Source organism: Arvicanthis niloticus, chromosome 6 (genome assembly GCF_011762505.2).
Source record: "Arvicanthis niloticus isolate mArvNil1 chromosome 6, mArvNil1.pat.X, whole genome shotgun sequence".
In the NCBI taxonomy this organism is placed as follows: domain Eukaryota; kingdom Metazoa; phylum Chordata; class Mammalia; order Rodentia; family Muridae; genus Arvicanthis; species Arvicanthis niloticus.
The window spans coordinates 20005942-20032412 of record NC_047663.1 but is presented as its reverse complement, the minus strand read 5'-3'; the positions used below and the strand labels follow the sequence as shown (position 1 = coordinate 20032412).

The 26471-nt window shown below is 50.9% G+C and overlaps 2 protein-coding genes and 1 long non-coding RNA gene across 10 annotated transcripts; 1 reads left to right on the top strand and 2 right to left on the bottom strand.

Annotated features, from left to right (window-relative positions):
* On the bottom strand, positions 1-13405 carry LOC143442654 (uncharacterized). Its single transcript, XR_013110991.1, has 3 exons — positions 13295-13405; positions 9066-9152; positions 1-558 (listed from the first exon to the last, which is right to left on the bottom strand). It is a non-coding gene; the product is annotated as an uncharacterized LOC143442654 (long non-coding RNA).
* On the top strand, positions 11886-21130 carry Rundc3a (RUN domain containing 3A). Of its 7 annotated transcripts, none has more exons than XM_076935726.1 (11): positions 11886-12252; positions 16002-16117; positions 16495-16628; positions 16782-16867; positions 17628-17717; positions 17816-17896; positions 18047-18212; positions 18320-18477; positions 19103-19264; positions 19384-19490; positions 20555-21130. In XM_076935726.1, the coding sequence occupies exons 1-11, from the start codon at positions 12146-12148 to the stop codon at positions 20695-20697; spliced, it is 1350 nt and encodes a 449-aa protein (XP_076791841.1). In that variant the 5' UTR covers positions 11886-12145; the 3' UTR covers positions 20698-21130. The 7 variants fall into 7 exon arrangements, with proteins under 7 accessions (XP_076791841.1, XP_076791840.1, XP_034360639.1 ...); XM_076935725.1 differs by having other exon boundaries at positions 16492-16628; XM_034504748.2 differs by having other exon boundaries at positions 11888-12252; positions 19127-19264.
* Positions 21131-21899: 769 nt separating this feature from the next.
* Slc25a39 (solute carrier family 25 member 39) lies at positions 21900-26198 on the bottom strand. 2 transcript variants are annotated; one of them, XM_034504752.2, is made up of 12 exons: positions 26041-26198; positions 25188-25287; positions 24996-25055; positions 24828-24872; positions 24515-24648; positions 23813-23880; positions 23574-23698; positions 23232-23405; positions 22843-22952; positions 22563-22644; positions 22404-22484; positions 21900-22302 (listed from the first exon to the last, which is right to left on the bottom strand). In XM_034504752.2, the coding sequence occupies exons 2-12, from the start codon at positions 25270-25272 to the stop codon at positions 22187-22189; spliced, it is 1080 nt and encodes a 359-aa protein (XP_034360643.1). In that variant the 5' UTR covers positions 25273-25287; positions 26041-26198; the 3' UTR covers positions 21900-22186. The 2 variants fall into 2 exon arrangements, with proteins under 2 accessions (XP_034360643.1, XP_034360646.1); XM_034504755.2 differs by having other exon boundaries at positions 24515-24624.
* Positions 26199-26471: the final 273 nt, after the last annotated feature.

Genomic DNA, 26471 nt, shown 5'->3' with positions numbered 1-26471 from the left:
TCACATTGGTAGTAGTTTATTAATACAACCGCATGAAAGGAGGGCTCCTGGCTGCTTCACACAGTGTATAACCTTAGTCAAATGCTGAGAGAAGCCTTCAGCAAGTTCCACTAGAGTGGCGTCTTGGTCAGTTTGATGAATCTGAGCTCTTGGCTCTGGTATCTGGTTCCTCAGTCCTACACTCCTCTAAGCATTGCCGGGAAGATGTCCTGCATATGTGGTTAACATGTACAGCCAGCTGACTTGAGGCAAAGTGAATCAAACCCCTATGTTCTGGATCTTCCGTACCCCATCAGTGAAAAGGCTTCCCCCTGCCCACCGGAGAAGTAACTGTACTGGGGACAGCTGTGACATCAGCTCCTGCCCCAGAGAGCCTGGCTTGCCTGCCGGCTCTGTGGATTTTGCGTGTGCCTAACCAGCTGCCAGAAGAGCGAGATGATTCCTTGCCAATGAAGTAGTCGATCTTGATAGACAGATGATGGATAGACAGCAGAGTAATGCCTTCCTCCACCTCATTTCTCATTTCTTCCTCGGACCAGCTCAATCCAATGGACACTCCTGGGAAATACAATTGGATGCCGTTAGAAAAATCCACAAATGCAACACTCGATGCGAACAAACAACAAAATCCCATACTCATCTCAGAAACAGAAAGAGCACTGGCAAAAGTAGCCACACATTAATGATTAACATTGAATAAACTAAGATTAGAATCGAACCTCTATTGCCTGGTAACACCCATCTGGTGTGGCCTATAGCAACCATCCTCTTGCTGTTGAAATGCTTCTTCCCCATGAAGGGGCAGGCAGACAAAGAAGTTTGCCACTTAGGGAAGGGGAAACAAGCCTAGCATTTGTCAACGTCTCAATATAGGCAGAAAATCTAAAATAGACTTTATATAAATTTGAATTCAGAGGTATGTTTAATCAACTAGGAGAAATCAGTACATAAAGTAGCCGTGGGGCTGGAAAGATGGCTCAGCGGTTAAGAGGTCTGGCTGCCCTTTCTGAGGACTCAGATTTCATCTACATGAACTACATGGCAGCTCACACCCACCTCCAGCTCCAGCTCCACGAGATCCAGTGGCCTCTTCGGGCCTCTGTGGGTACACATGCAGGCAAAACACTCATACACGTAAAATAAAAATAAATAGATAAATAAACTCAAACAAATTGATCGCAGAAAAATACAGCCCAACTAAGAAATGGTCAAAAAGAACTGAATAGAATCTCTGTAAATTTCCACATAGGGCCACTAGAATATGTGCACGGGAAGAGACCTGGCAGCATTAGTCGTTGGAAAAGGTGAATCAAAACCACAGTGAGAAGTGGGGTGGTGGCAGTGCACACTTTGATTCCCAGCACTCGGGAGGCAGAGGCAGGCAGATCTCTGAGTTTGAGGCCAGCCTGGTCTACAGAGTGAGTTCCAGGACAGCCAGGGCTACACAGAGAAACCTTTTCTCAAACCCAAACCAAAAACTACATCAACAAAAAAGGCCCCCACAATGAGATACTGTTTCAAGTTTCCTAAAATGGCTATTATAGCTAGGTGATAGATAGATAGATAGATAGATAGATAGATAGATAGATAGATAGACACACACACACTCATATGTGCATGTGTGTGTGTGTGTGTGTGTGTGTGTGTGTGTGTGTGTGTGTGTGAAATGAGATGACTCAGCAGGAAAAGGTACTTGTGAATAAGCCTGACTGACGCCTGTTTGATTCCTGGATCCCACAAGGCAGAAGGAAAGAAGTGACTCACAATCCTGTGATCTCCTCATCGACACCAGGACAGTGTGTGTCTCTACTCACACCCTCACACAAAATAAAACAAAGCAAACCAGTAATGTTTAAGAAGAGCTAGGTGTGCAGAGTATGCTTGTCATCTCAGCACTCAGGTGGAGGCAGGAGGATCGGAAATTCAGCTACAGAGCAGGTTTGAGGCCAGACTGGCTGTCTCAAAAACCAAAACAATGGCAATCAGTGAACCCTGAAGTCACAGGTCAACTGTGACATCTCCTTTATGATTAAGTGAGCCAATCCAGCATGATGCTGTTCAGAGTCCCATAGATGAATCAGACACTCTGATAGATGCCAGATGGCATTTACTGGCTAAGCTATCTTGTCCCCCATGGTTTCTCTATGTCTCTTCTGCATAGAATTCTTCCTGGCAGGTACTGATGTCTGACACACAGGTCTTCAGACTCTGCTAACTCCAATCCATCCATCGATCTGCTTGCTCTCCCACACAAAGTCCTGTTTTCAGTCTCCAGTCTTGTTCTTTCCCATCAGACAAGCCACCAGCTACTGCTTGTAGTTTGTGATCTGTCTGTCCTTAGCTTAGATCACTTTGTCCTTCTGCCCTGTGCTAATAATCAGGTTCTATCGCTTGAAGTTGGGTCCCCCAGGGAGGGGTTCTCCTTACCAATACCTTTGAGGGCAACTGGGATCCACACCAACTCTTTGAGCTATTTGTGAGTGAGACAGACCAGATGCTTTCCCTCTCAGGCAGCTGCTGACAGAGAATTCACCAAGCAGCCTGAATCACAGTTAACGGAGAGAGCAGGTCCAACAGAGGAGGTGGTCTGGGGTCTGTCTCTCTGCTCACGTAATTTCTTGTACCCTTCCCACTTACTCAGGATGTGACATCTCCATCATCTGGGTTTACTGCTGGGACCACACAACCTTGTGACTTCTTGTTTCTGAAGAACACAGCTCATTATGGGCAACTCCAGACATCATGACAGTGGTTGGGTCTCAGTAGCACATCAAGTGTATCAGGTTTGTTTGTTTCTTTCTTTCTGAATCAGGATCTTGTTGTGTAGCTCAGAGGAGCCTGCAACTCATGACTCTCCTGTCTTACTCCCCTAGGAGTGAAGAGGCTTACCGGCATGGCCAATTACATCTTGGCTACACTAGATTCTTTTTCTTTTTTTCTTTTTCAGTACCCTCTCACTGCAGATGGTATGGCCTCATTCCAGAGCCTTCTGGGTTTTCCAGAGACTCCCTGAAGCATCAGTATGAGTCAAGGCTAGGCAGCATTTGCTGAGTTATAAGGACTCATGAGGCAGGGAAATTACATCTTAGCCTCAAGCTGAAAACCCCTCTTATTTGGGGCCTCAGTAAAAACTAGCAGCCTTCTGAGTTACCCAGTAAATAGGCAGGAGCTGTATTTTCAGTATAGCCTGTTGTAGCTCAGAGATCTGAAGGAATCTGCCAAACTTCCTTAATGGCAGAAAGCCAGATCACCAGACCCCTACAAATTACACAAAGACCCATGATTCTTTGCAGCATTGCTTTTCCCCTCTAGCAAGCAGAGGCCTTTTGAGAGCATCCAGAAGGTCTCCTGCAAGCCAGGTTCAATTTGATCATCATCATCATCATCATCACCATCACCATCACCACCACCATCATCATCAATACAGCAGATGAGGAAGATGTCCCATGGAATACCAGAGTGGTCCAGGTCCCCTTGGACTCTCTTGCATCAGAAAGCAGGAAAGTCCCCAAGGGGAAGTGACTGTGAATTCCTCCTGTTGTTTGTCCCCAGGGAAAGAGATGGGCTTTGAATCTTCCATCACTAAATTAACACCTACTTGCTACTGCCTCTGGCTTGGTGGTTCGCTGGTACTGTATGTCTGTGTTCACCTCATCTGCAGGGATTGAAATTGGTGGACCTTAGGTACCACCATGGCTGTATCCCTTAGAGTAGTAACAATCACTGCTTTCTATGTGGGACAAGGAGTTATTTCTGATTTACTATTTCAGCAGAAGGGGTTGTCTTCCTGTGTGGCCTTTCCTACTACTTTTTAAAAGTTTTATAGTTATATTTGAATATGGGGTGCCCAAGCATGTCACTGTGTACACATGGAAATCAAGAGATAATTTACAACATGAGGGATCTGGGACTTGAACTCAGGTTGTCCAGCTTGGCAGCAAGCCCCTTGAGCTGTGTTGCCAGACCCCCTTTTTTTTCACTCTTATTTCAAGAAACAAATGAGAGGTTTCTGGTAGCTACTAAGTACATTGATCCCAATTATGTTCAAGATTAAAGAAACCTCCACCAGGTGAATCTATGGTGAGGTCTCCTCTGATCATCATCTTCTGTAACATGTTCCACTCTGCTAAGTTGGTCCCCCAGTCTCAGATTCAAAGCCCTTCTCTTTACCTGGGGACAAACAACAGAAGGAATTCACAGTCACTTAGCATGTTGGTCCCCCAATCTCAGATTTCTGTATTCAAAGCCTTATAAGATTTGCTCAGTGTACAGCAGTTCAGATAAATGGCTAATTGCACCTTAGAAGAAGAATGTGGTGTTAACAACTTCAATAGTATTAGAAGATTCCAGAAGGGAACTAGCTTCCTCTTCGATCAGTAGGCTGTGTATCTGAAATACAGTTGGACCTGGCCACCAGGTAAAGATTGTGATTTGCCTTTGACTAGTGGCTGCTGTCAGCCTCTTGCTCTCTCTTGCTTGCCTGCTTTGGGTTATATAAGGGAAGAGACCTCTTCCTTGGCTGTTCACCTGCCCAAGAATTCATAACTTCTTAGTCATGCTGGTAAATGAATGATTATGTTTTGATGACCACACATTTTCTGGTCTCTATTCTGAATTCCTGTCATAATCACTGACTCCAGGAAGTCAAGGCCTGAGTGGCTCCCACGCCTGCCCACTGCAGACTGCAGAGGAGAGCAATCACAGAGCTGAGGATGCCAGTTGGTCTATACCACCTTGTACACTTATGACTTTATTGAAGGGAGTATTTCTGGGTTCTTGTGAGAAGCCCAGTGGACAGCAGTGTTTCTGGTCTTATGTGATATGAATTCTTTTTTGTTGTTGTTGAGGACCGCACTGCCCCATGCTTTGGGGCTACTATGTTGCTGTCCACACTGCCCCACTCTTTGGGGCTGAGTGCTCTGGTCAAGAGAGAGAGTGGGGATGGAGGGGCAAGAGACTCGAAGAATAGAGACAAGCCAGAGGATCTGTAGTCAAGTCTCCTTTACTGTCTCCACCACACACTATATTCACACCCCCTACTGACCACCACACACTGACTTCTCCTATTGACCCTATTACAAGGAAATCCTGGGTATTTACAAGCACAAGCAGGAAAACACAGGTGAAGACACTTTACCACGTGCACCATGCAGCTGGGGTCACAAAACAGCAAAACAAGCTCTGTGGGATAAACAAGATGTTTGTCAGAGTGTGCTCAGCTGTTGTAGGCTGTTGAAAAACAAGTCTCTATCGGGGTATATGGTTCCAGATGGCTGCAAAGTTGATAGCCACTTTCTACTTTCTAGCCGCTTTCTGATTAAAGTCGGCTCCCAACTTTTTTTTTTTTTTTTTTTAGACAGGGTTTCCCTGTATATCCCTGCCTATCCTGGAACTCACTCTGTAGACCAGGCTGGCCTCAAACTCAGAAATCCACCTGCCTCTGCCTCCTAAGTGCTGGGATTAAAGGCGTACGCCACCACTGCCCAGCTGTAATACAAGTCCTATGGTGCATGCCCGCCTCTCTGTGTCTCTTGTCCCCCTCCCCTGCAGAAGTTCCAACATTCCCAAGTCATTAACACGTGTTTTGACCATGCAACCCAGTGACACTCAGCAGCTGGCTTCAGGAGTCCTTGTCAAACCTGTAAAATGTCATATCTAATGAGTATAGTACTGCATTCCCATATCAATCAACTCTTTTTCATTCAGCCTAGTGTTCTAACTCCTGATTCCAGTCTGGTACTCCCAAAGTCCCTACTCAAGCAGGCTCTTCTGATGTCTGCTGAGATATTAGTCAGTCCCTGCAGCCCTCTTGTATTCCCACATCTGGGAAAGTTCTTCCTTACCTCGTCTATAATAAGACTTGACCATAGTACTTGGCTGAGAGCCTTGAGTCATTTTGTGAGATATCTTCCACCAAGGAGGAGGGGCTGCTTCTTTGGCTCCAAGGATTGGGAAGAAGCCTTCGTTAGGTACCAGAATTTATAGTCCCATATTAGGACTCAGAGTAGAGTCTGCTCCTTAGTAGGCTGTGAGCTCCCAGGGTCTCATACTTTCCAAATCAGATTGCAGAATCGATTTTCAGCACATTCTGCTTCCATAGGTTGCAGGAGATGTATTGTGTTTCTTTGCATTTTGTCATGGAGGACTTCTGGCTTTATCTATATCCCAAGTTTATGATTGATGAGAAATCTTTTTCCTTTTACATTTTGATAGCATCTAACAGCAGTCAACTAACTTTTTAAAAAGATTTTATTTATTTATATGAGTACGCTGTCACTGTCTTTAGACGCACCAGAAGAGGGCATCAGATCCCATTACAGATGGTTGTGAGCCACCATGTGGTTGCTGGGAGTTGAACTCAGGACCTCTGGAAGAGCAGTCAGTGGTCTTAACCACTGAGTCATCTCTCCAACCTCCTCTGTGATCTTTTTTAAAGACAAGTTTTCACTAAAAAAAAAAAACCCCAAGATCCTCTTGTTTCCTGAATGCCAAGGTTACAGGAATGGAGCACTTACTATGCCCTGGTGGTTTTTTTGGTTTTTTGTTTTAGGTTTTTTTCTTTTTTCTTTTTTCTTTCTTTCCCCCTTTTTTTTTTTTTTCCCCCATTTTTATAACCACTGGTTATACCTTATACTCAAATATTAGGGCAATTGCATAGGTGCTGACTTTCTTCATCACATACTAGTTCACCATGGGTAAGGCTCTCACACCCCAGCGGCATTAGCATCCCATTTATCTTGTCAATGGAATTCTGCCATATGGAGCTGCCATATGTGTGACACATGATCCAATCTATAATTCTGTTCAGGGGGTCTGCTCCCTAGGACAACTTGGATATCAAACACTATTGTTTGGGTTTCCTCCTAAAAGTAGCATCTGAGTCAAAGAGTCAAAGGCAAGTCTTTACTTGCAAAGTGATGTTAGGAGCACCCAGGAATGTGAGAGGAAGAAGAAAAGAACCATAGGGTATTACCAAGCAAGATAAGACTGTGAATGCTCACACTAGTGGTAAAAGACAGCACACACTTTGGTTGCATGGCATAGAGAAATCAGTCTGGAACTGACCTGGAAACTTCTTCCTTGATGGATAGCTTTAAGAGTGATAGAAAGGATTAATCAGGACACTGGGGAGAAAAGACTTCAGTGATATTATTAGTGCGAGACTCCACACATTATAATACCAAGCTGCCAACAGAAGTGCCTACTAAGTGCCATAGAGGTGTAACTGTTGTGGGGGTAACAGCCAGTTTCTGTTTGGACTTGAAGGAGGCCTGCCCCCCTGGAGGGAGTGCATGTCTGGTTTTATAAGTCCATCTTACTGACCATGAGAATCCACATTCTGCAAGCATAGTTATCCAGCCAGCACATGCCTTTGATCTCAGCAGTTCAGAGGTAAGAGGATCCCTGAGTTCAAGGCCAGCCTGGTCTACAGATTGAGCTCCAGAATAGTCAAAGCTACACAGAAAAACCCTGTCTCGAAAAACAAAACAAAAAATCTAGCTATACAATTTGAAAAATAAATAAATGTGCTAGCTAACAATATAATAAAAATAACTAATACAATAGAGGAAATATATAAATATCCACTAGCCATTTACAAAAAAAAAAAAAAAAAAATTGCTAGGTGCAGTGACCCATGACTTTAATTCCTGCATTTGGGAGGTTGAGGTAAGAGGACTATAATTAGAGGCTAGCCTGAACTACATAAGATCCTATCTCCAAGAAGTAAAACCAGGAAGACATAAAGAAATAAAACAAAAACTGAAAAAACAAATATAAACAAACCAAGGATTGTAGACTCTCTGAGAATATTTGTCTTTTTTGGTGTGTGGTATATAGGGGCGTGTCATGCATGTGTGAGTGTAGAGACAATGGATGTCTTCCTCTCTCCCTCCTTTTTTTGTTTTTCAAGACAGGACTTCTCAGTGTAACCAGCCCCAGCTGTCCTGTACTCACTTTGTAGACCAGGCTGGCCTTGAACTCACAGACATCTGCCTGCCTCTGCCTCCCCAGTGCTGGGATTACAGGCGTGTGTGCCACTACACCCAACTTTCTTTTTGAGACAGATCTCTGTAGTGGTTTGAATGGGACTAGCCTAATGAGTTTGAATGTTTGGTCCATAGGGAGTGGCACTACTAGGAGGTGTGGCCTTATTGGAGGAGGTGTGGTCTTGTTGGAGGAGGTGTGGCCTGGTTAGAGGGGTGTGGCCTTGTTGGGGTGTGGCCTGGTTGGGGTATGGCCTGGTTGGAGGGGTGTGGCCTTGCTGGAGGGAGTTTGTTACTAGGAGGAGGGCCTTGCCCGCTCATAATGCTCAAGCTATGCCCAGTGGGGTGGATAGCCTGAGTTTGCTCCCCTGCAGACCAAGATGTAGAACTCTCAGTTCCTTCTCCAGCACCACATCTACATGCCACCATACTTCTTGCCACCATGATAGTGTATTAAACCTCTGAAACTGTAAGCCAGCCCCAATTCAGTGTTTTTCTTTATAAGAGTTACAGTGGTCATAGTGTCTCTTCATAGCATTAAAATCTTAAGAAAATCTCTCACTGAATTTGGAGCTTGCCAGTTCCACTTGACTCGCTGTCCAGCAAGCCGCAGGAGTCATCCTGTCTCCATCTCCCCTGCCTTCACCAGACTGGAGTTACAGGCAGGTGCTGCTAGCCCTTTTTTTTTTTTTTTTTTTACATGACTGTGAGAGATCTGAACACAGGTCTTCTTGTTTGCACAATAAGTCTTGTGCATGCTTTTTAAAAAAGTTTTGTGTTCTATGTTCTCTCTGAATATTAATTTTCCTCTCCTTGACCCAAGGACTGCAATGTAGCCATTGGGTTATAGGACTCTGAAGAAATGGGGAGCACCGGCCCATAGGGAGACGGTGCTGTTGTTATTGAGACTTTGGCACCACCAAGGCATCTGAGCTAAGGCACCTGAGTATCCTCACATCGCAAAGGAGAGTGGTATCTTGTCAAGCAGAATCATGGAATTGTTCTTGCTCCAACAGGCACAGAGAGCTGCTTAGAGGCTGAGTGGGTAAAAGGCAGAATTTGCCTCTACAAGGTACTTACTTTTCTATCCAAATCTCTCTGGTGTCCAGCTGAGTTATGACTCTGCTACCTGGTTCTCCAGACTCCATCACTTGCTCCCAGATTCTGCTAAAAGGAGATACAGGAGGAGGATGGAGGATGGAGGAAAGGAGAGTTAGTTAGCTAGCCTCTGTTTGTTCTGTTTTTTTTGGAGTTATTCTACTCCTGGATAGAATGTCCAGCCTTGTGCTTCTATGTTCTTAGAACCATTAGAGATGGCTTTAAGCAGGAAGCTTCTCCCGAGAGTCTCAACCATGTAGGTTCCCAGGGCTCCTCTGGTTCCCAGTCCTGGCTGCCAATATTCTTGTGTTGTCTCAGCATTCTCTTCTCAGTGCGCTGTTTTCCACCCCTGCCCCCAGGAACCAGTTTCCTGTACTTCCCTCTATGGAGACACACATGTGTTCCCTGCTTTCTTGACTCTGCCTCGTCTTGAATATAAGGTTACCCTCACAGTAGAATGGGTACACATGCCACAGATGCACACTGAAGTAACACACAAGAAAAAATGAGTCTCCTAAGCTAATGTCGAAAGAAGTGATCACTGGCTACCTGTGGTGTCACACACCTTTAATCCCAGCACTCAGAAGGCAGGGGGTGGTGGATTTCCAAGATACCCAATGCTACCTGGTGAGGCCTCATCTCACAAAAAGGAGGAGGAGGAGGAGGGCTGGAGAAAAGCTCAATAGTTAAGAGCACTGACTGCTTTTCCAGAGGTCCTGAGTTCAATTCCCAGCAACCACGTGGTGGCTCACAACCATCTGTAATGGGATCTGATGCCCTCTTCTGGTGTGTCTGAAGATAGCTACAGTGTACTCAAGGGTATATATATATCTTTGAAAAAAACAAAGAGGAAGATGAAGAAGAGGAAAAAAGAGGAGGAGGAAGAGGAGAAAGTAGTCATATCTTCTTGTATACATTTCTCCAGTTCTTTAAAGTCTCAACGCTGGGAATGTTATATTGTTGAACACATAGGTGATAAATCTATACTGAAAAAGAAGGAAGCTGTTATAAGTCAGGATATGACAAAGAACAGGTCATGTTTCTTGATCTCCAAACTTAAGACCGAGCTGGGTTACAACTCAGTGGTATAATACTTGTCTAGATGTGTGAGGCCCTGTGTTCACACCACAGCACAAGGAAAAATGCTTTACTGGAAACCTTCATTCATCAAGATCTACAACAGACATAAGTCAGACATATAGGCCAATGGGGTAGAACAGAGAGCTTGGCTAGACTCCTAGGTCAAATCATTTTGTGTGTGTATGACAAGACTGGTCTTGGGGTGGCAGGGGAGATAGTACCTGATAGTATAACCAAAACTCACTTAAAGTGGATCACAGATCTACAAGCAAGAAGCCTTTACAGGTCAAAGAAAGCAGGGCATCTGGAGGTGCTGTTCATTAGCACAGCACTTGGCTAGAACCAGCAGGCCCTGGGCTCAATCCTCAACACTGAAAACAGAAAAGAAAAAAGGCAGCCAGGCATGGCAGAGACACTAGGACCCAGAGCTCAGGGTTATTCTTGGGTTTACATCAAGTTTCAGTCCAGCCTCACAGACGATCTCAAAAACCTACAGAGGAGCTGGGCATGGTAGTACATTCCAGCTCTCAGAAGGCTGAGGCAGGAGGATCTCAGTGAGTGTGAGAACAGTCTGGTCCTACAACTGGAATTCCAGGCTAGCCAGAGCTACATAGTGAGATCCTGCCTCAAAACAAAACAAGCAAAAAAACAAAAACAAAAACCCAAAACATACAAAAGCAGTGATTTCTAGGATTTGACACCAAAGATACAGACAACAACAAAGGCTAGGTTGGATACTTCATGGAAATTCAAGGGTTTTGAGTATTAAATGACAGTATCAACAATTTTAAAAGACAACTTGCAGAATGAGAGAAAATAGTGCAAATCAGATCTGATAATTCTTTGATATCCATAATCTATACTCGTACATTCCACATTAAGGGGAACAACTCAATGGAACACGGGCGATGTTCAAATCCTGGAAGTGGTTTACCAGGAATGGAGCAGGCAAGCAGAGACGTGACGAGCAACCTGGAAGCCAACGGTAGTACAGAAGCCAAGCCAAATTATACCTTCAAGTCCTGCCCAGCTCAAAGCTAACCCTTTTTGACCCCCACCCCGCCCGTCAACGTAGGTTGCCAAAGGGTTAATCCTTAAATCTACTGGTCGGTGGGGTGGCTGCTGCTAAGAACTCCCATGGAGTCCAGGACGCCAGGCTGCCAGTGATTCCCTGAGTGGTTCCAAGCTCTGGACTCAAATGGTTTCGCTGAGTTCCCATCCTCCACTCGTGGAGAGCCTGGCTTGCTTGGCTACTGCAGACGAATGCAACCCCCCGCAGAGATAGAAGAGGCAGCTTCTGTGGCTGCCTTTAGTTTCTGAAGGATTAGCACCTTAAAGCCACCTGCAGTCTGTAAAAGTGGCCTGGGCTGGGTTTACAAGCTGGGATGAATGGATAGGAAGCAGGGATGGGATAAAGATGCAGGAGGTGAGGGTCTCCATTCTTTAGGGTATAGTGAGAAACCTGAGACAGCACCGACTTCATGTCAGAAACAAGGAAAGCCTCAAAGCAGAGACACCAGGCGAGGATCCCCAGCCTTGAGTGTGGGGGTGGAGAAAAAGGCCCTTCTCTACACAATCTCCGTTGTCTCTCAGGGGGACCCCCTCCGCTCTCTCAAGGGCCTCAGTCCTTCCCCTCCCCCAAACCCTGTGCCCTTTGCTGATTGGTCCTGGGCTGCCAGAGGCGGGGACTTATGGCCCTGACGTCACCGGCCAAGGAGGGGAGACGGGCGACTGGGGGAGGGGGTGAAGAGCCCCGGCTCAGCACCTCGGAGAGCTCCCTCCCCGGCCTTGTTTTGCTCCAGAACCGCTGCCGGGGGAGGGAGCGAAGGGGCCGGCCTTAGGCCTCGAGGCCGAGGGATGGCAGTGAAGAGGACGAAGGGCCCCAGGGGGCAGAGGGCCCAGCCGTGATCCTGCGAGGGGGGCCCGGGGCGCCGGGTGGGGTGGGGGGCAGCGGGCGGCGGCAGCAGTGGCCGCACATCTGGATGGAAGCGAGCTTTGTCCAGACCACCATGGCTCTGGGGCTGCCCTCCAAGAAAGCATCTTCTCGCAACGTGATCGTGGAGCGCAGGAACCTGATCACCGTGTGCAGGTGGGTGCCGCTGGCGGTCGGGGTGGGGTGGTTAGAGGGGTTAGAGCGGGTTGAGAAACCTAAGGGTTGAGCATGCCCACAAGAATGCTCTGCAGCCGCTGAGAAAAGGCAGGGCAGGGAGGAACGTGCTGTATATCCATCCCAGGCCCGGAACTGGGAGGCAGGCTGAAATGTCGGTCCTTATTTTTCTTGGCTAAGCCAGGCCTATGCCCGGCCTAGGGTTTGGGGGGGATGAAGAGAGTTTAATTGGCACTGCAGTTTCCTGTGAGAACCAGGAAGTGACATTGTATATGAGAGGGGGAGGAGGGAGGATGGCTGACTCTCTCCCTGGCAGTGGGGGGCAGGGTGGGCAGAGGGAACTCAATGGGGTTGGGGGTGGATGTCCTCCAAGTCCCCTCTTGGCACCCCTGCCAGCTTAGCCTCTTGGAGTGGAGCTTTCTTGAGAGACTTTACTATGCTCGACCCTCTGTAAAGCAAGGATGGTGTTTCTGGGTAGCAGCAGCCTGTAGCAGGACCAACTGTGCACAAAGGCCCTGAACCCATCCAATGAAGGTCGAGCGCACTACCCTGTTGTAGGGGGCCTCCAAGGCCTAACTGCAGAAGCTCCTGAGTCCAAGTGAAGACTGGGAGCCCGGATCCCTAAATCCCTGAGGGTGGGGCAGTTGCAGGACTAGGAAAATTCTCCTCTTTCTTGGACACCAGGAAGTAATCATTCCCACTTCTAGCCTGCAGTGACTCACCCTGCCCTACCCTGAGGCCAGAAAGCCACCAGCTGTGCAGACTCTCTCCCAAAGCCCCACCTGTCCTTGCTGCTCCCTCTGGGATCTCCATGCCAGTTGCCTTCTCCACCTGCAGCCTCCGTGTCCAGTGGGGTGCTGCATCTTGGATCATAGTACTCTTGGGTGCAGGACTGAGTTGTCCTTTCTTGTCAGTCTCACTTGCCTGCGCATAAACCTCAGCCCTGTTCTTTCACCCAGAAGTCATGCCCACCTGATGCCCAGTCTCCCATTACCCAAGGTTCTTTTGCATTCTGGACACATACCAAGCCATGTTGCCTCTGCTTTTCCCAGTGTCTCAAAAGTGCTGTGCACATCACCCCTGTAAGAAAGTGGCTGGGATGTGCATCTGCGACCTAGCCAGAAGCACAGCTGCCTGCTCTGCCTTCCTATTCCAAACCTGCTGGTGTGGTGTCAAGAGATTTCTGCCCTTGGGACCACACAGTCCTGGGATCAAGCTTTTGCTTCAGTTCTTAGCTGGGCAACCCCTGTGGCAGTCTCCTATCCATGCTCTGAGCCTTTGGTGCTTTTTCTTAGGTTTTACATCTTAGGTATAAAAGCCACACTAAAGATTGGGTCGTGGTGTGTCACATTAGATACTAGCCAATGCCTGGCACACAGAAATGGCTCTATTTCAATGAGCCCCTCTCTTGGCTCTTGGCAATCTAGGTGCATCTTTCTCTTGCCTGCCAGGAGAGCTAGGGCTTAGAGTGTGTGGGAAATGGAGAAAGAGCCACTGAACCGGAGAAAGAGAGGTCCAAGGGACTCAGAGGTAGCTCAGAGTGGAGGATGAGGAATAGTTTAGGGGCTTGGGGGCATGACAAATTCTCCAAATCCCAAGGGACCCTGCTGCCTCATTACTGTCACGTTTTTCTCCTCCAGCTCCCAACAGCTCCCTTTAGCAGGCTGCGGGCTCCCCTGGGCCCTGGCCTCCCTGTCTCCATGGTAACCCCAGCAGCTATCCTCCTCCTAACCAGGTCCACACTGTGGGGTTCCTGGAGGCTCTGACCAGCTTTCAGCTCCCCCAAGGACAGATAGCAGATGGCAGCCATGCTGACCAAGCCCCAGGCCTCTACTGAAGTCTGACCCAGATGACCACAAATCGGTGGTGTGCATCACAAAGCTCAGATAATGGCCTTACCCCAGCCTTGCCTCCTCACCTGGCCTGTGCCCAGTAATCAATACACTCTCACCTTCTCCCATCCTTGTCTGGGATCTGAACCAAAGTTGAATGGGGCAAGTGCTGATATTTCTATTTGCATCCAAGGAAAGAGGCTTTGAATCCTGCAGTCTGCTTCCCCCTAGCACAGTCTGACACTGACTGTCTACTCTCAGGCTCCATCCTCTGGTAAGCCCAAAGGACAGTGATGGGGAGGGGCTCCTGGTTGTGCCTTTTAGTGGGAAACTTAGTAGCCAGTGCTTCATGACTAGAGGCTTCTCACGTAGCTTCTCAGAGGTCACTTAGAGCCTCGGTACTTGTTTGTATGTTTGATTTTGTTGTTGTTGTTTTTGTTTTTAAAGACAAGGTCTTTCTATGTAGTCCTGGCTGTCCTGGAATACACTATGTAGAGCAAGCAGGCCTGGACTTACAAAGATCCTCCTGCCTCTGCCTCCTGAGTGCTGGGATCAGATAAGGCATGTGCCATCATGCCTGGCTACTACTTTTTTTTTTTTAAAGATTACATTTATTTATCTGTTTATTTAGTTGTACATGCATGTGCCATGGTGTGAGTGTGGAAATCCCAGGACAGCTGATGGGAATGAGTTCTCTCTTTCCACTATGTAGGTCCTGGGATTGAACTCTGGTCACTGGGCTGAGGGGCATGTGCTTTTATCCACTGAGCCAGCTCATTGGCCAAGCCTCAGTAATTAGAATGGCCACTAGGAAGCCATAAGACAGAACAGAAAGAGCCAAGGATAGAGAATGGGCCAAATGCTTGCCTCCTCCCAAGTTACATGACTGATCAGTCCTTCTCTGGAGTCTTCAGCCTTCTTGTCTGTAATATGGGGCAGGTTGTCATAAGAGGACCTACCTCCCAGGGCTGTGGTGAGGACACACATGAAATATAGTTCTGGGGACACTGCATAGCTTGGTTAAACATGGATAGAATAAAAGAGGGACAGACCCAAGTCCCTCTTGTGTCCCAAGGCACCGGGCTCCTGCTCTGTCTCCAGAAGCAGAGCGGCAATGAGATGTTAGCTGCTGTGCACTCTCTCCCTGTTCCGCTCCACTGCACAGATGGCAAATGGAGACTCTAGTCTAAGGAGGGTAGAGGGTGCCGGAGGCTGAAGCGCTGAAGCGGGGCGCAGAGAGCCGTGGGGGATGCTCGGCTCCAAGCCCTTGGCCTCACCTGCCTCCTTTAGCTATCTTCCTTCCTGAGAAACCAGTGTCTGGGCCCCCAGATCCCTTCTGGGGATCTACTGCCAGAGTTCGTTCTCACCCAATGTGTCAGACCCACACCCTGCATTCTGCCCCCACACCCCAAGCTCCACACTGCCTAGCTCTGGGCAGCTGTTCCGTGGGTGGGCTAGCTGAGAAGAGTGGGGAGGAGGGATGTCCCAGAGCTGAGTGTCCAGCTAGTCACAAATGCATGCCTACATTCCTGCGTGCGGCCCATACATTCTGGTCCAGGTGACACCCCCAGAGAGGTGGGAGCTCATTCCAACAATATTGAAAGACTGTTTGTGAGCATGGGTTCAAACTGGCTTCTGACTCCTGATTAACCGTCAGTTCACACATTTGAAAAAATGCCACTCTGAAGGGTGTGGCAGGGACAAAGGGTCTAGGGATTATCCCCTAGCTCTTGCTGTCTTTCTGCCACCTTCCCTCACCTCCCATCTAGCCTGGAACCCTCGTTGGTTTAGTTCCCCTCCCCCACCCCCATTATACCCACACCCTTCATGACCTCTTCTCGGCCCATTCCTCTGACACCCCGTCTGACCCTTCCTCCCCTTCCCCTCCCCCCAACCCAGGTTCTCTGTGAAAACCTTGCTAGAGAAGTACACAGCAGAGCCCATTGATGATTCGTCTGAGGAGTTTGTTAATTTTGCAGCCATTTTAGAGCAGATCCTCAGCCACCGATTTAAAGGTAGGCCGTCACCTACCCCTTCCAACCCCAGCCTGTGGCTTTCAGCTACTGTCCTGCTTTAATATCCCCTATGGATTTCTAAACCCCGTCCCTGGTCCAGGGCCCCATTCTGGGCTGTACATAGAAACTAAAGCATAGTGTTGGGAGACTGGGGAGAGGGTCATGTGGCTACAGCTCCATCGTTGTGCATGCAACTCTCTCTCTCTCTGCTGGTAAGCTGCTGCTTATGCTGGGGGGTGGGGGGGGGAGAAAGGCAGTCCATGTGTGTATGGTGGCTTATGATTATGCATGCAAGTGTTTTGTGACATGGACCTTTTCCAAACTCCCTGGTATCGCTGTGTCCCCTCCCTGCCCTGGCTCAGCTTGTGCCCCAGCAGGTCCAGTGAGCTGGTTCAGCTCAGATGGACAACGGGGCTTCTGGGACTATATCCGGCTGGCCTGCAGCAAAGTGCCCAACAACTGCGTGAGCAGCATTGAGAACATGGAGAACATTAGCACAGCTCGAGCCAAGGTGAGGGGCCATAACGGGGGTCAACACGCCTGACCCATGCTCTGGACATAGGGGCCCCATCCTTACGCCTTGCCCACAGCACTCAGAATGGGAACCATACCAGAGGGACAGATAGGTCCCTCTGGGACAATTAAAGGTGATCGTGCTTTTCAGGGCCGGGCATGGATCCGGGTGGCTCTGATGGAGAAGCGTATGTCAGAATACATCACCACAGCTCTTCGGGACAACCGAACTACCAGGTCAGACCTCTCAGACGGCAGTGTTCACGGCAGTGTTCACGGCAGTGTTCACGGCAGTGTTCACGCTCATTGCCTAAGCCTTAAGTCCCCACAAGCAAACTTCAATACCTGGACTACAAGTCCCAGCATGCAGTAATAGTTCGATTCCCCCAGATGATGTGGTAACTGGACTACAGAAGCCTCAGTCACTTGCCATTTTACTTGGCCTCATGCCATGACCTACAACACATATCCCTGCCAGCTCTGCAAACAAAGGCAGTCACTCTATTCTTGGGTCCCAGTGTACAGGGCTTCAGTACTTAGAGTGTGTGTGTGGGGGGAGTTGCTCAGAATCTGATCCTCAGATCCTGAGGGTCAGAGATCACAGGGCAGAATGTGCCCTGGTGGGGGTGGGGAGGTATTGGGGGTCTCCCTCCACCCCCGTCTGATTTTTTTATACTACAGCCTATCCCTAGTCCACCTTATTTTAGAGTAAATTCTTTTGAGGACCTCACTTACTGTGTGACAAGCACTAAGACTAAGATTTGCTCCCTGATTTAAAGGATTGAGGTGATCCAGTGCTTTGATAGGGGTTCATTAGCCTAGAGAACAGAAAAGTGTTTCTTGTCAGGAAACAGGCATTGTGAGAGGGGCGGGGTCGGGTGCTAGTTCCAGTGAGGTGGTGAGCTGGAAGGAGTCTCCTTCCTCTGGGGAAAGTTTGTAATAAGTAAGCCCGGCAGAGAAATCCCCCTTGGGAGTCTCAGCTTTCTTCTCCCTGCAGACGGTTCTATGACTCCGGAGCCATCATGCTGCGGGAGGAAGCTACTGTCCTCACAGGGATGTTGATCGGACTCAGCGCCATCGACTTCAGGTGGGGTCTGCTTGGCGGTGGTGAAGGGGACTTTCTCACCCACAACTGTCCAACGCCCCTCATTCCCTCCCCCCACCCCTGTGGCTCTTCTGCCCCAGCTTCTGTCTAAAGGGCGAAGTTCTAGACGGGAAGACACCGGTGGTCATCGATTACACGCCCTACCTAAAATTCACCCAAAGGTGAGCAGCCCGGTTATTGCGGTGAGTGCGGAGATAGGTACCGGAAGGGCGCTGAGTGTCATCCTGGTGTACTGCCCAAGGGTCGGATTTGGGGTGCTAGTGGGGCGAGGCGGGGCGGAGCCGGCCCCACCCACTGCTCCTGCTCCTAAGCTACGACTACCTGACGGATGAGGAGGAGAGGCACAGTGCTGAGAGCAGCACGAGCGAGGACAACTCACCGGAGCACCCCTATCTGCCCCTCGTCACCGATGAAGACAGTTGGTACAACAAGTGGCATAAGATGGAACAGAAGTTTCGCATTGTCTACGCACAGAAGGTGCGCGGGGCGAGGCGCGGGGAGCTGGGCGCGGTGGGGGGCAGGGCCTGGGCTGGCACTCCAGCTGGGACCCCTTCGGGCGTCCGGGCTGAGCCGGCGCCCCGCAGGGATACCTGGAGGAGCTGGTGCGTCTGCGCGAGTCGCAGCTGAAGGACCTGGAGGCGGAGAACCGGCGGCTGCAGCTGCAGCTGGAGGAGGCAGCCGCACAAAATCAGCGTGAGAAGCGGGAGCTGGAAGGCGTGATCCTGGAGTTGCAGGAGCAGCTGTGAGCCCACCTCCCGCCCTGACCCCTGTGAACCCCAACATGACTCCATTGGATTGGGATCGCTTTCCTGACGACATCCAATTCGCATCAGCCCACCCATCCCATCCCCTTTTCCCAAGATCCCGTGATTGCCAAACATTACCTGCCCCCCAACATTAAGACCCCTCAGCTTCCAGTGCCTATCAGCTAGAGACACCACCAGCCTTTCCTCATCAGCCTTCCGTTTTATCCTGTGCCACCCGCATTGTTCAGACCTCTGACGAACATCACCCAGTGATTCCCCCTCCCCCCAGCCGGGAACATTTTCTTCCTGAACCTGACCCAGCTAGCCAGCACAAATCCCACCCCTTCAAGAGTACCCACCCTTTCCACTCTCCTCCCTACATCATATCATCCCAACTGACTCCCAAACACTCCACCATGAGTGCACTAATCCTGGCCACCACAAGCATGGCCTTACTAAGGAGCAGGTCTCAGACTTGTGAACCTTAACTCAAAGATCCTAGTAGTTCCAGACATGTGCCATCCTCCCCGAGTGCAGTATATCCCCATTTTTACCGCTCAAGTTTCCTTTCTAAGCCCTGGCCCCCACTTTTGCTGAGTCTTGCTTCCCTCTCCCAGCCAGGCCTGATCCCCCTCCCCCTCCCAGGACAGGTCTGATCCCCGGTGACCATGCCCCCCTGGCCCAGGGTTCCAAGGAGCTCACCACACCTCTGGTCAACCAGTGGCCCTCCCTGAGCACACTCAATAGGCCCGAGGGTGCCAGCAACTCCAAGCTATATCGGAGGTAAGCCTCAACCAAGTGCTGTCCCTATACCTCAGACTCAGGAAACTGGGGCCTGGAACTGCGGGGGTGTGGGGTGTGGGGGAATGTCACTACCTGCACACTTTTCTGTTCTGCTGTAGACACAGCTTCATGAGCACGGAGCCGCTGTCAGCAGAGGCCAGCCTGAGCTCAGACTCCCAGCGCCTGGGAGAGAGCAAGAGGGATGAGGAACCCTGGGGCCCCATCGGTGAGCACACCCCCACCCACACTCACCTTAGCATTTCAGAAAAGGGATAGGGCTCCCCACCCCCAGTCAGGCTATTCTCTCAGCCCTTCCTGTACTTACACACCTATGAGGAGCTTGGCTTGGGTTTTTTTTGTTGTTGTTGTTTTGTTTTTTGTTTTTTTGGTTTTTTGATTTTTTTTTTAGTACAAACGTAGGCTGCACCTCTTCTATCTGTAAACTTGGTCAGTCTCTGCACTTTGCTGACCCATATTTCCATCTGTAAAATGGGGATGTTGGTAAAAAGGACCTCCAGTGTGCATGTCTGGAGAGGGCTCAATGGCTTTCTTAGTGCCCTGACACCCTCTCAGGGCTCATCCTCCCGGGATCCCTCAGCCTAGTTTGCTCTTCCTGCATGCACACTGAACTGCCTGCCTGACCAATGTTTCCCCTTTTCTTTGGCTGCCAGGAACCAAATTAGTGGCTCCCTCCGAGTGAATGCCCAGGACTTCAACGCATGCATTTTGTGTTGACCTCCCCCTGGCTCCACCTTGGTTACTCCCTTCCCAGTTTCCCCCATGCCTGGACCTCCTGTCTTTTTAAAATTATTTAAATATATAGATATATAATTATACTGTATCAGATAACTCGACTTTGAGACAAGGCAGGCTTTGGACATGTAACCCACCACACTGTTTGTGACTGTGTGTGTGTGTGTGTGTGTGTGTGTGTGTGTGTGTGTCTCCCCCACCAGACTGTGAGCTCCGTGCGGGCAGGGACCATGTCTTGTCCATTCTGTACTCCCAGAGTGTGAAACAGAGCAAATGCTCACTGTGTGCTTAATAAATGGATGGAGGCTGAACCTCAGGGGGAGACAGAGACGTAAACTGATGGTTTACAACACAGTGTCTTAAGCCCTGTACAAGTTTGTTCAATCAAGGTTTAATTAAAAATGGCAGATGCTCCAGAAGAGGCCATGTCTCCTGGGGGTGACCTGTGAATTGGCCCCTTTCTGCCCACCACCAAGGACCTCCACCCCACATACATGCAGCCTGGTTGGCCCGGCCTTACCCGCCCTCTCTCCCCAGGGAAGGACCCCACGCCCTCCATGCTGGGCCTCTGCGGCTCCCTGGCCTCCATTCCCAGCTGCAAGTCCCTGGCGAGCTTCAAATCCAACGAATGTCTGGTGAGCGACAGCCCTGAGGGCAGCCCGGCGCTCAGCCCCAGCTGAGGAGCAGCAAGGGCAATGGCAGCCCCACCTGCCAGGGGCCATGGACAACTGCCACCTTTTGAGCCCCCCAACCCAGGCCACCCTTCAAGAACACCACCCACCTAGCCTTGGGTCTCTAGGGAAAGACAACCCAAGCCTCTTTCCTGCTTCAGCTCCCTGCCAAGGAGGCAGGAGCTGCATGGGGAAGTGGTGGGACCAGGAGGGACACCCAGGTCACAAATCCTCGTTCCCTGGGGAGGCCACTTCATTCTGGTGGCTCTGAAGGCTGCCTGGTTCCTTTTGCTCATCTCCCACACTTGCCTCAAAAGCAGATGGTCTAGCCCTGGCACTCCTGCTGCCCTGCCTCTGGTCTAACCCTGTGTACCCTCTGAAGTCACCCTTCCTTGGTACCTATGTGGGGAGAGATTAGGCAAATAAAAACCAGAGGACTGAAGTGGTTTCATCTGTTGGAGAGTGAGGGAGAGCTCCATGACAGGGTCTCTTAACCAAGACAACCATGCCAGGAGGAAGATGTGCTCTGTGGGACCACATGGGGCCATAACTCAGGGTGTGGGCATGGTGGGAGTGGGGCTTCAGCTTCTGTAGATCTGCAGGTGCTTTCTGGCTCTGACCCCTTTAATACTTTGATCCCTAGCAGAGCCCTCTGAGGATGTGCCGTAGTGGGTTATTAGACTGCCATGGGCCTGCCCAACTCCACTGTAGCACAAAGCTGTAGCTCCATCCATTATGTCAGAGCTGGCCAGTGGGCAATCCTGCCCCATGACACCACCTTGGCATGCCCTAGGGGAGATGGCTCTTGCTCTCACCCCAACACAGTGAGCCCCACATGAAAGGACCTTACTACCACACAGGCAACCTTTCACCCCTATCTGTCTGGATACCCCCTATAGTGGGAAGCTTTTAAGACAAGGTCTTTAGCTGGCCTGGAGCTCACTATGTAGACCAGGTAGGCCTCAGATCTGCCTGCCATAAATTCTCTGGTGCTCGGATTAAAGGTATGTGGCACCACACCTGGCAGATACCAGCTTTTTTTCTTTTTTCCTTTGGTAAAGATGGAATTTGGCTGTATAGTTCTGGCTGGCCTGGTATTCGAGGCATTCCTCCTGCCTCAGTCTCCCATGTGCAGAAGTAACAGGCCACTGTGTCTGACTGAGGACTCCTACATGGGCACGCGTACCCCCAAGACACCGCAGCCACAGCAGTACACAGAAGATCACCATCTTTAGACAAGGAACGAACATGGCTGGGAATACCACCTGGCCCAAGGACTCTCAGCCCCTCAGACCAGGCTATAACAAACATAGAGGGATACAAAGAGGGGCAATCGTCAGATTTGGTCTTGAACTCAGAGGTGGGACAGTGGCAATCCTGGGAAGGGACACAGCATGAATCCAGATATGAGGACAGCCTGGGTGACTGGATTGGGAGGGAAGGCACTTGGCTCAGTCTCCTGTTCCCGCCCGTGCAAGAGCCGGTTGCTGCCCAACTTTCAGTGGCCCAGAGGCTGCTCCTGGTTGAGCCTCTGGAAGAAGCTTTTGCCAAACTCATAAGTGCTGATCATGATGGCGCAGGAGGGCGCAGCCTTGATGATTCTGGGGAGGAAGCCTGTGATGGGAAGACAGACCACAGTTAGGGGTCCAGGTCCCCTCACATACACAACATGGACACACATCATGTATGTAGTGCATATAAAGACAGACACCCACCTGCAAAGAGTCCTCTTGTGCCAGATTCAGCCTGGATTCTCCGAAGCAGGAGCCAGGTGGAGTCAACTCTGGGTGGCTTCACTGCAGATGCAAGGCCCATCTCAGTAGGACTCAGTCAGGCCCTGCCTGCCCTCCCTCCCCTCACTAGCCCCAGCTTACCTCTCACAGCCTCCACTGCTCCCAGGGACATTTGTCGCTGTGTCTTCACCACATCGAAGGGTAGGGTGAGGGTGGCAGCCACCTGGTGAGGTGAGGAAGAGGGCTCAGCTACATTCCCAGGCCCTGAGAGGGACTTAGGCATCTCAAGGGCAGCTGAGGAAAGCAAGCAGGCTCCCTGGCAGGCACTGCTATGTAGACACCTACTGGGCATCTCTACTGACTCTCATTCAGAGTCCGGTAGGACACTTCTAGTGGCCTTACCCCAATGCAGTCAACTCACCATTCCTGAGACGCCACCAGCCACAAAGCTGATGCCCACAGATGTCTGGTCTTTCGGTCTTAGTCTGCTCAGCCAGCTCTTCACCAACTCATAGTTGAACCAGTACAGAGCTTGGGAAGTAGATACTCAATAAATGAGGGAGCTGGGGAGGTGGGCTCCAGACTTCTCACCGCCCACCCACAGCCACGCCATCCCAGGTGCAGGCTTGCCTGCTCTGAACCAGGTCCTCATCAGGACTTAGTTCAGGAAAACCTAGGCACTGTCCTTATATAACGAGGGACCCAAGGCTCAGGGAAGTGATGTGACTTCACAGTCATTTTAGTAACAAAGGAAGGACCTGGTTAAACATTACCAAGGGCTCTTTCCCCTAGGCCCTGACAAGTGCCTACCTGAGAAGGGTACATCTCGAAGAGCTGTGGGACCCCAGCCCAGCCACAGCGAGCGCCAGCCACCCTGAGCCACCGCAGCTTGAACACAGGTAGCCAGTTCACGGTATGACACGTGCTGAGCCTGCAGCTTGGTCCGCACAAGCTCCAAGGGACTGACCACTGTTACAGTGCCCACTAGGGAGGAGAGGGTTGGTAAGACAATGCAAAGAGACCACGCATCCAAACCCAGCCCTTGTCCCAGGGTCTGAGGGTTTAATATACTCCTCCACCCCCAGGCTAGCAGAGGCTGGGACTGGGACCCAGGAGGGACAGAGGAAGGTCAAAGGCCAGGGTTGTGCTCACTTCGGGCGAGGGCACCAGCCACCATAGGTGCGTAGAGGTCAGAGGTCAAGGACTGAGCACACAGAAAGGCCTTGAGCTGGTCATAAGCAGTGAAGTAGATGGCAGTAGCTGGCACAGTCATCACCCTGGGAGGTTGAAGAGGCCAGAAAAATGACTTAAGGACCCCAAACCTTTCAAGCACCCCCTTCCCCACCCGGCAAATAGGAGTCAAGGAAACACTCCGTGGCTAGGGTACTCACAGGGTGGCTGGGAGACCACTCCACAGGGTCCTGGTGCCCTCATGCCTCACAATCTTCACAAAGGCATCCTGACCAAGCCAGCAGCAGGCCAGCGGGGAAAAGACAGGTATGAACCAAGTTTGCAATGGAGTGGCTCAGCCTCTGCCCATAGACCCGAGTCCTGAGATGAGCTAGTTAGCTCTACGCACATGGCACACGGCCCCCTCATTTGGTTCTAGGTGGACTCTTAGTCACCCCTTAAATCTTAAGGAGGTGGCTGGATGTTGGTGGCGCACACCTTTAATCCCAGCACTCAGGAGGCAGAGGCAGGTGGATCTCTGGGAGTCTGAGGCCAGTCTGGTCTATTACATAGAGGAAACTTGTCCTTCACCATCTCCTCCTCTTCCTCCATCATCACCACCACCACCACCACCGAACAATACAGCCCACCAAAACCACAAAAAGCAAAAACCAAAAAACTAAAACCTTAAGAAGGGCTAGGGTGCAATTCAGTAGGAAAGCCCCCAACTAGTATGTACTAAGGGATTAGGTGCTGGTTTTGATTTTCAGCATGAGGACCAAAAAGCTTTCTGAAAGAACGGCCTCCCTGGCAAGCCCTTCCTACACTGAATAAATAAATAGCCACCCCATCTGCTTTACATTCCACACATCTGCAGCCTAGCCAAACTGAGTCCCTCAGGACACACTGATGCTGCTCCTTACCATGGTGCCAGTGAACCGTGCGGGATCCTGAAACCAGGTGGCACAGCGGGTACCATTTGGGCACAGGTACAGGGGCTCCAGGACACCATTGCAGTATAGGAGGCACTTCCCTGGGGATTGTAGAGCGGAGGATGCTGGGAAAGGGAATGGACATTAGGATGGGATGGCCTGGAGCCTTGCTGGGTGACACAGCTGGGTCAGTACGTGGCGTCAAAGTAAGTACTAGTCTATGATCATGGGCACCCCAGGTACTCTAGGGACACTCAACACTTCTTCCCTGGGCCCTCCCAGGCTTGGGGCTGGGGGCACTCACATCTGGTGTAGGAGAGACTCCAGAATCTGGAGGGAGGTGTCAATTCTGAAACACAAGGTCAGCCCCAGTGGTCAGGAATGTCACCTCCCCCACTGGAACCCCATCTCTGAGAAATCCTTATTTTGTCAGGCAGCTCCCCTCAGTCTGGCTCCAGGTTCAGGTACTCACCGCTGGCTGCCGAGGGTCTCTGAGACTGAAGGCGGACCTTCACCACATCCAGGGGTGTCACTGGGGAAGGAGGTAGGTGTGAAGGTTTCTTTAGGACACCACTCTCCCTCTTCTTCATCAGAACCAAATTGTCTCCAACCTCTAGCCCACATTAACCCCCAGCTGCCCACACCCCATCTCCCCAGGTCTTACTGAAGAGGGAGGTGACCACAGCCCCTGCTCCTGAGGCCACCATTTGCTGAAGGGGGCTAATGCCCCCAGGGTCCTGATCATCCATCTTGGAGTTTCAATCCTGAAAACACACACCACAGTCAAATGGAACTTACCCTTGCCCACAAGAAAGGCCCGGGGGGGTGGGGGGTGGAAGCATGAGGTAAGTAAGGTGCTCCCTGTACTTCCACAACAGGGCTCACTCAGGGCTCATCCAGCGTCTGCCTCTATAATCTTTGAAATCTAGAAACGTGCTCACTTTGCCGAGGGGGAAACTAAGGCTCCAGGGTTGCAGTGACCTTCAAGGTTACGTCATTCGTTTGGAAAGAAGCTAGACTAGCCGTTGGCCAATGGCAGTGATGGCCATTTCCTCAGCCACATGCTTACTATGCTCCTCCGGACCACAGAGGCCAAAAGATCAAAACACCTGAGCCCCTCCACCCAACATCTGGGCGGACACATGAGCGCCCCGGGCGAGGAGAGGTCGAGTCAGGCAAGGAGTGAAACATGTAAACAAACCTGCTGATAGAGAGGAAGGTCCATCTTCCTTCCCAAGATTGCTGGCCCTCCCCCACACTGCTGCCCGGGGCCACACAGGACAGGCCGTGAGGCCTGGATAGGAGGACGTTCTCTCTCTGCCTCCTCTCTCTTTTAAATACAAGCCGCGGAGACGGAAGCAGAGACCCAGTAACAAACCCTTTCACCGAGACTCGGCCGCACTCCATGCCCAGGCCCAGCAAAGGGATCCACGGAGAGGCCCACCCCTTCCCGCAGCCTCGATTCGCCTCCCAGCCGGGGACCCTCGGTGAACCCACTCCGGTCCCGACCCACCCACCTGGCTCCGAGCCGATCCTTGCGCCGCGCCACGCCAGGGGCCTGGCGGGCCCATAGCGGCTCCGCGGCCGGTGCAGGGTCCGCGCGTGCCCGCTTCGCACAGCGGCCGCCCGGGAGAGCCGTGGGGCCGGCCCCGCCCCCAGCAAGCTAAGCCCCGCCCCGTGGCCGACCGGCCGCGCGCACGGAGTGCAACGAGGCCCGCCCCCTCGCGGCCCTCCCCCTTCCACCCGAGGCCCGCCCTTGCGCTGCAGCCGCGTGGGCGGGTCCCCGCGGCCCCGCGCTCCTTGTAACCCGCAGGTCAAGGTCGCCGACTGGACGGCGCTTGCACCTGGCTCCAGTAGCTCTCCTCTGCCCGCGCCCCGCAGGATCGCTGCCCGGAGAGTCCAGACCTGTGATCGCTGGAACTTTCCAGACCGCTTGGTTGGGTATTGC

Coding starts and splice junctions, on each gene's coding strand:
- Rundc3a (XM_076935724.1), top strand. CDS start 12,146: ATGGAAGCGAGCTTTGTCCAGACCACCATGGCTCTGGGGCTGCCCTCC. Junction 16,629..16,781: donor TTAGCACAGCTCGAGCCAAG/GTGAGGGGCCAT, acceptor CGTGCTTTTCAG/GGCCGGGCATGGATCCGGGT. Junction 18,213..18,319: donor GCATTGTCTACGCACAGAAG/GTGCGCGGGGCG, acceptor GGCGCCCCGCAG/GGATACCTGGAGGAGCTGGT.
- Slc25a39 (XM_034504752.2), bottom strand. CDS start 25,272: ATGGATGATCAGGACCCTGGGGGCATTAGCCCCCTTCAGCAAATGGTG. Junction 23,406..23,573: donor GGCTGGTGCCCTCGCCCGAA/GTGAGCACAACC, acceptor TCTCCTCCCTAG/TGGGCACTGTAACAGTGGTC. Junction 22,303..22,403: donor CACAAGAGGACTCTTTGCAG/GTGGGTGTCTGT, acceptor TTCCCATCACAG/GCTTCCTCCCCAGAATCATC.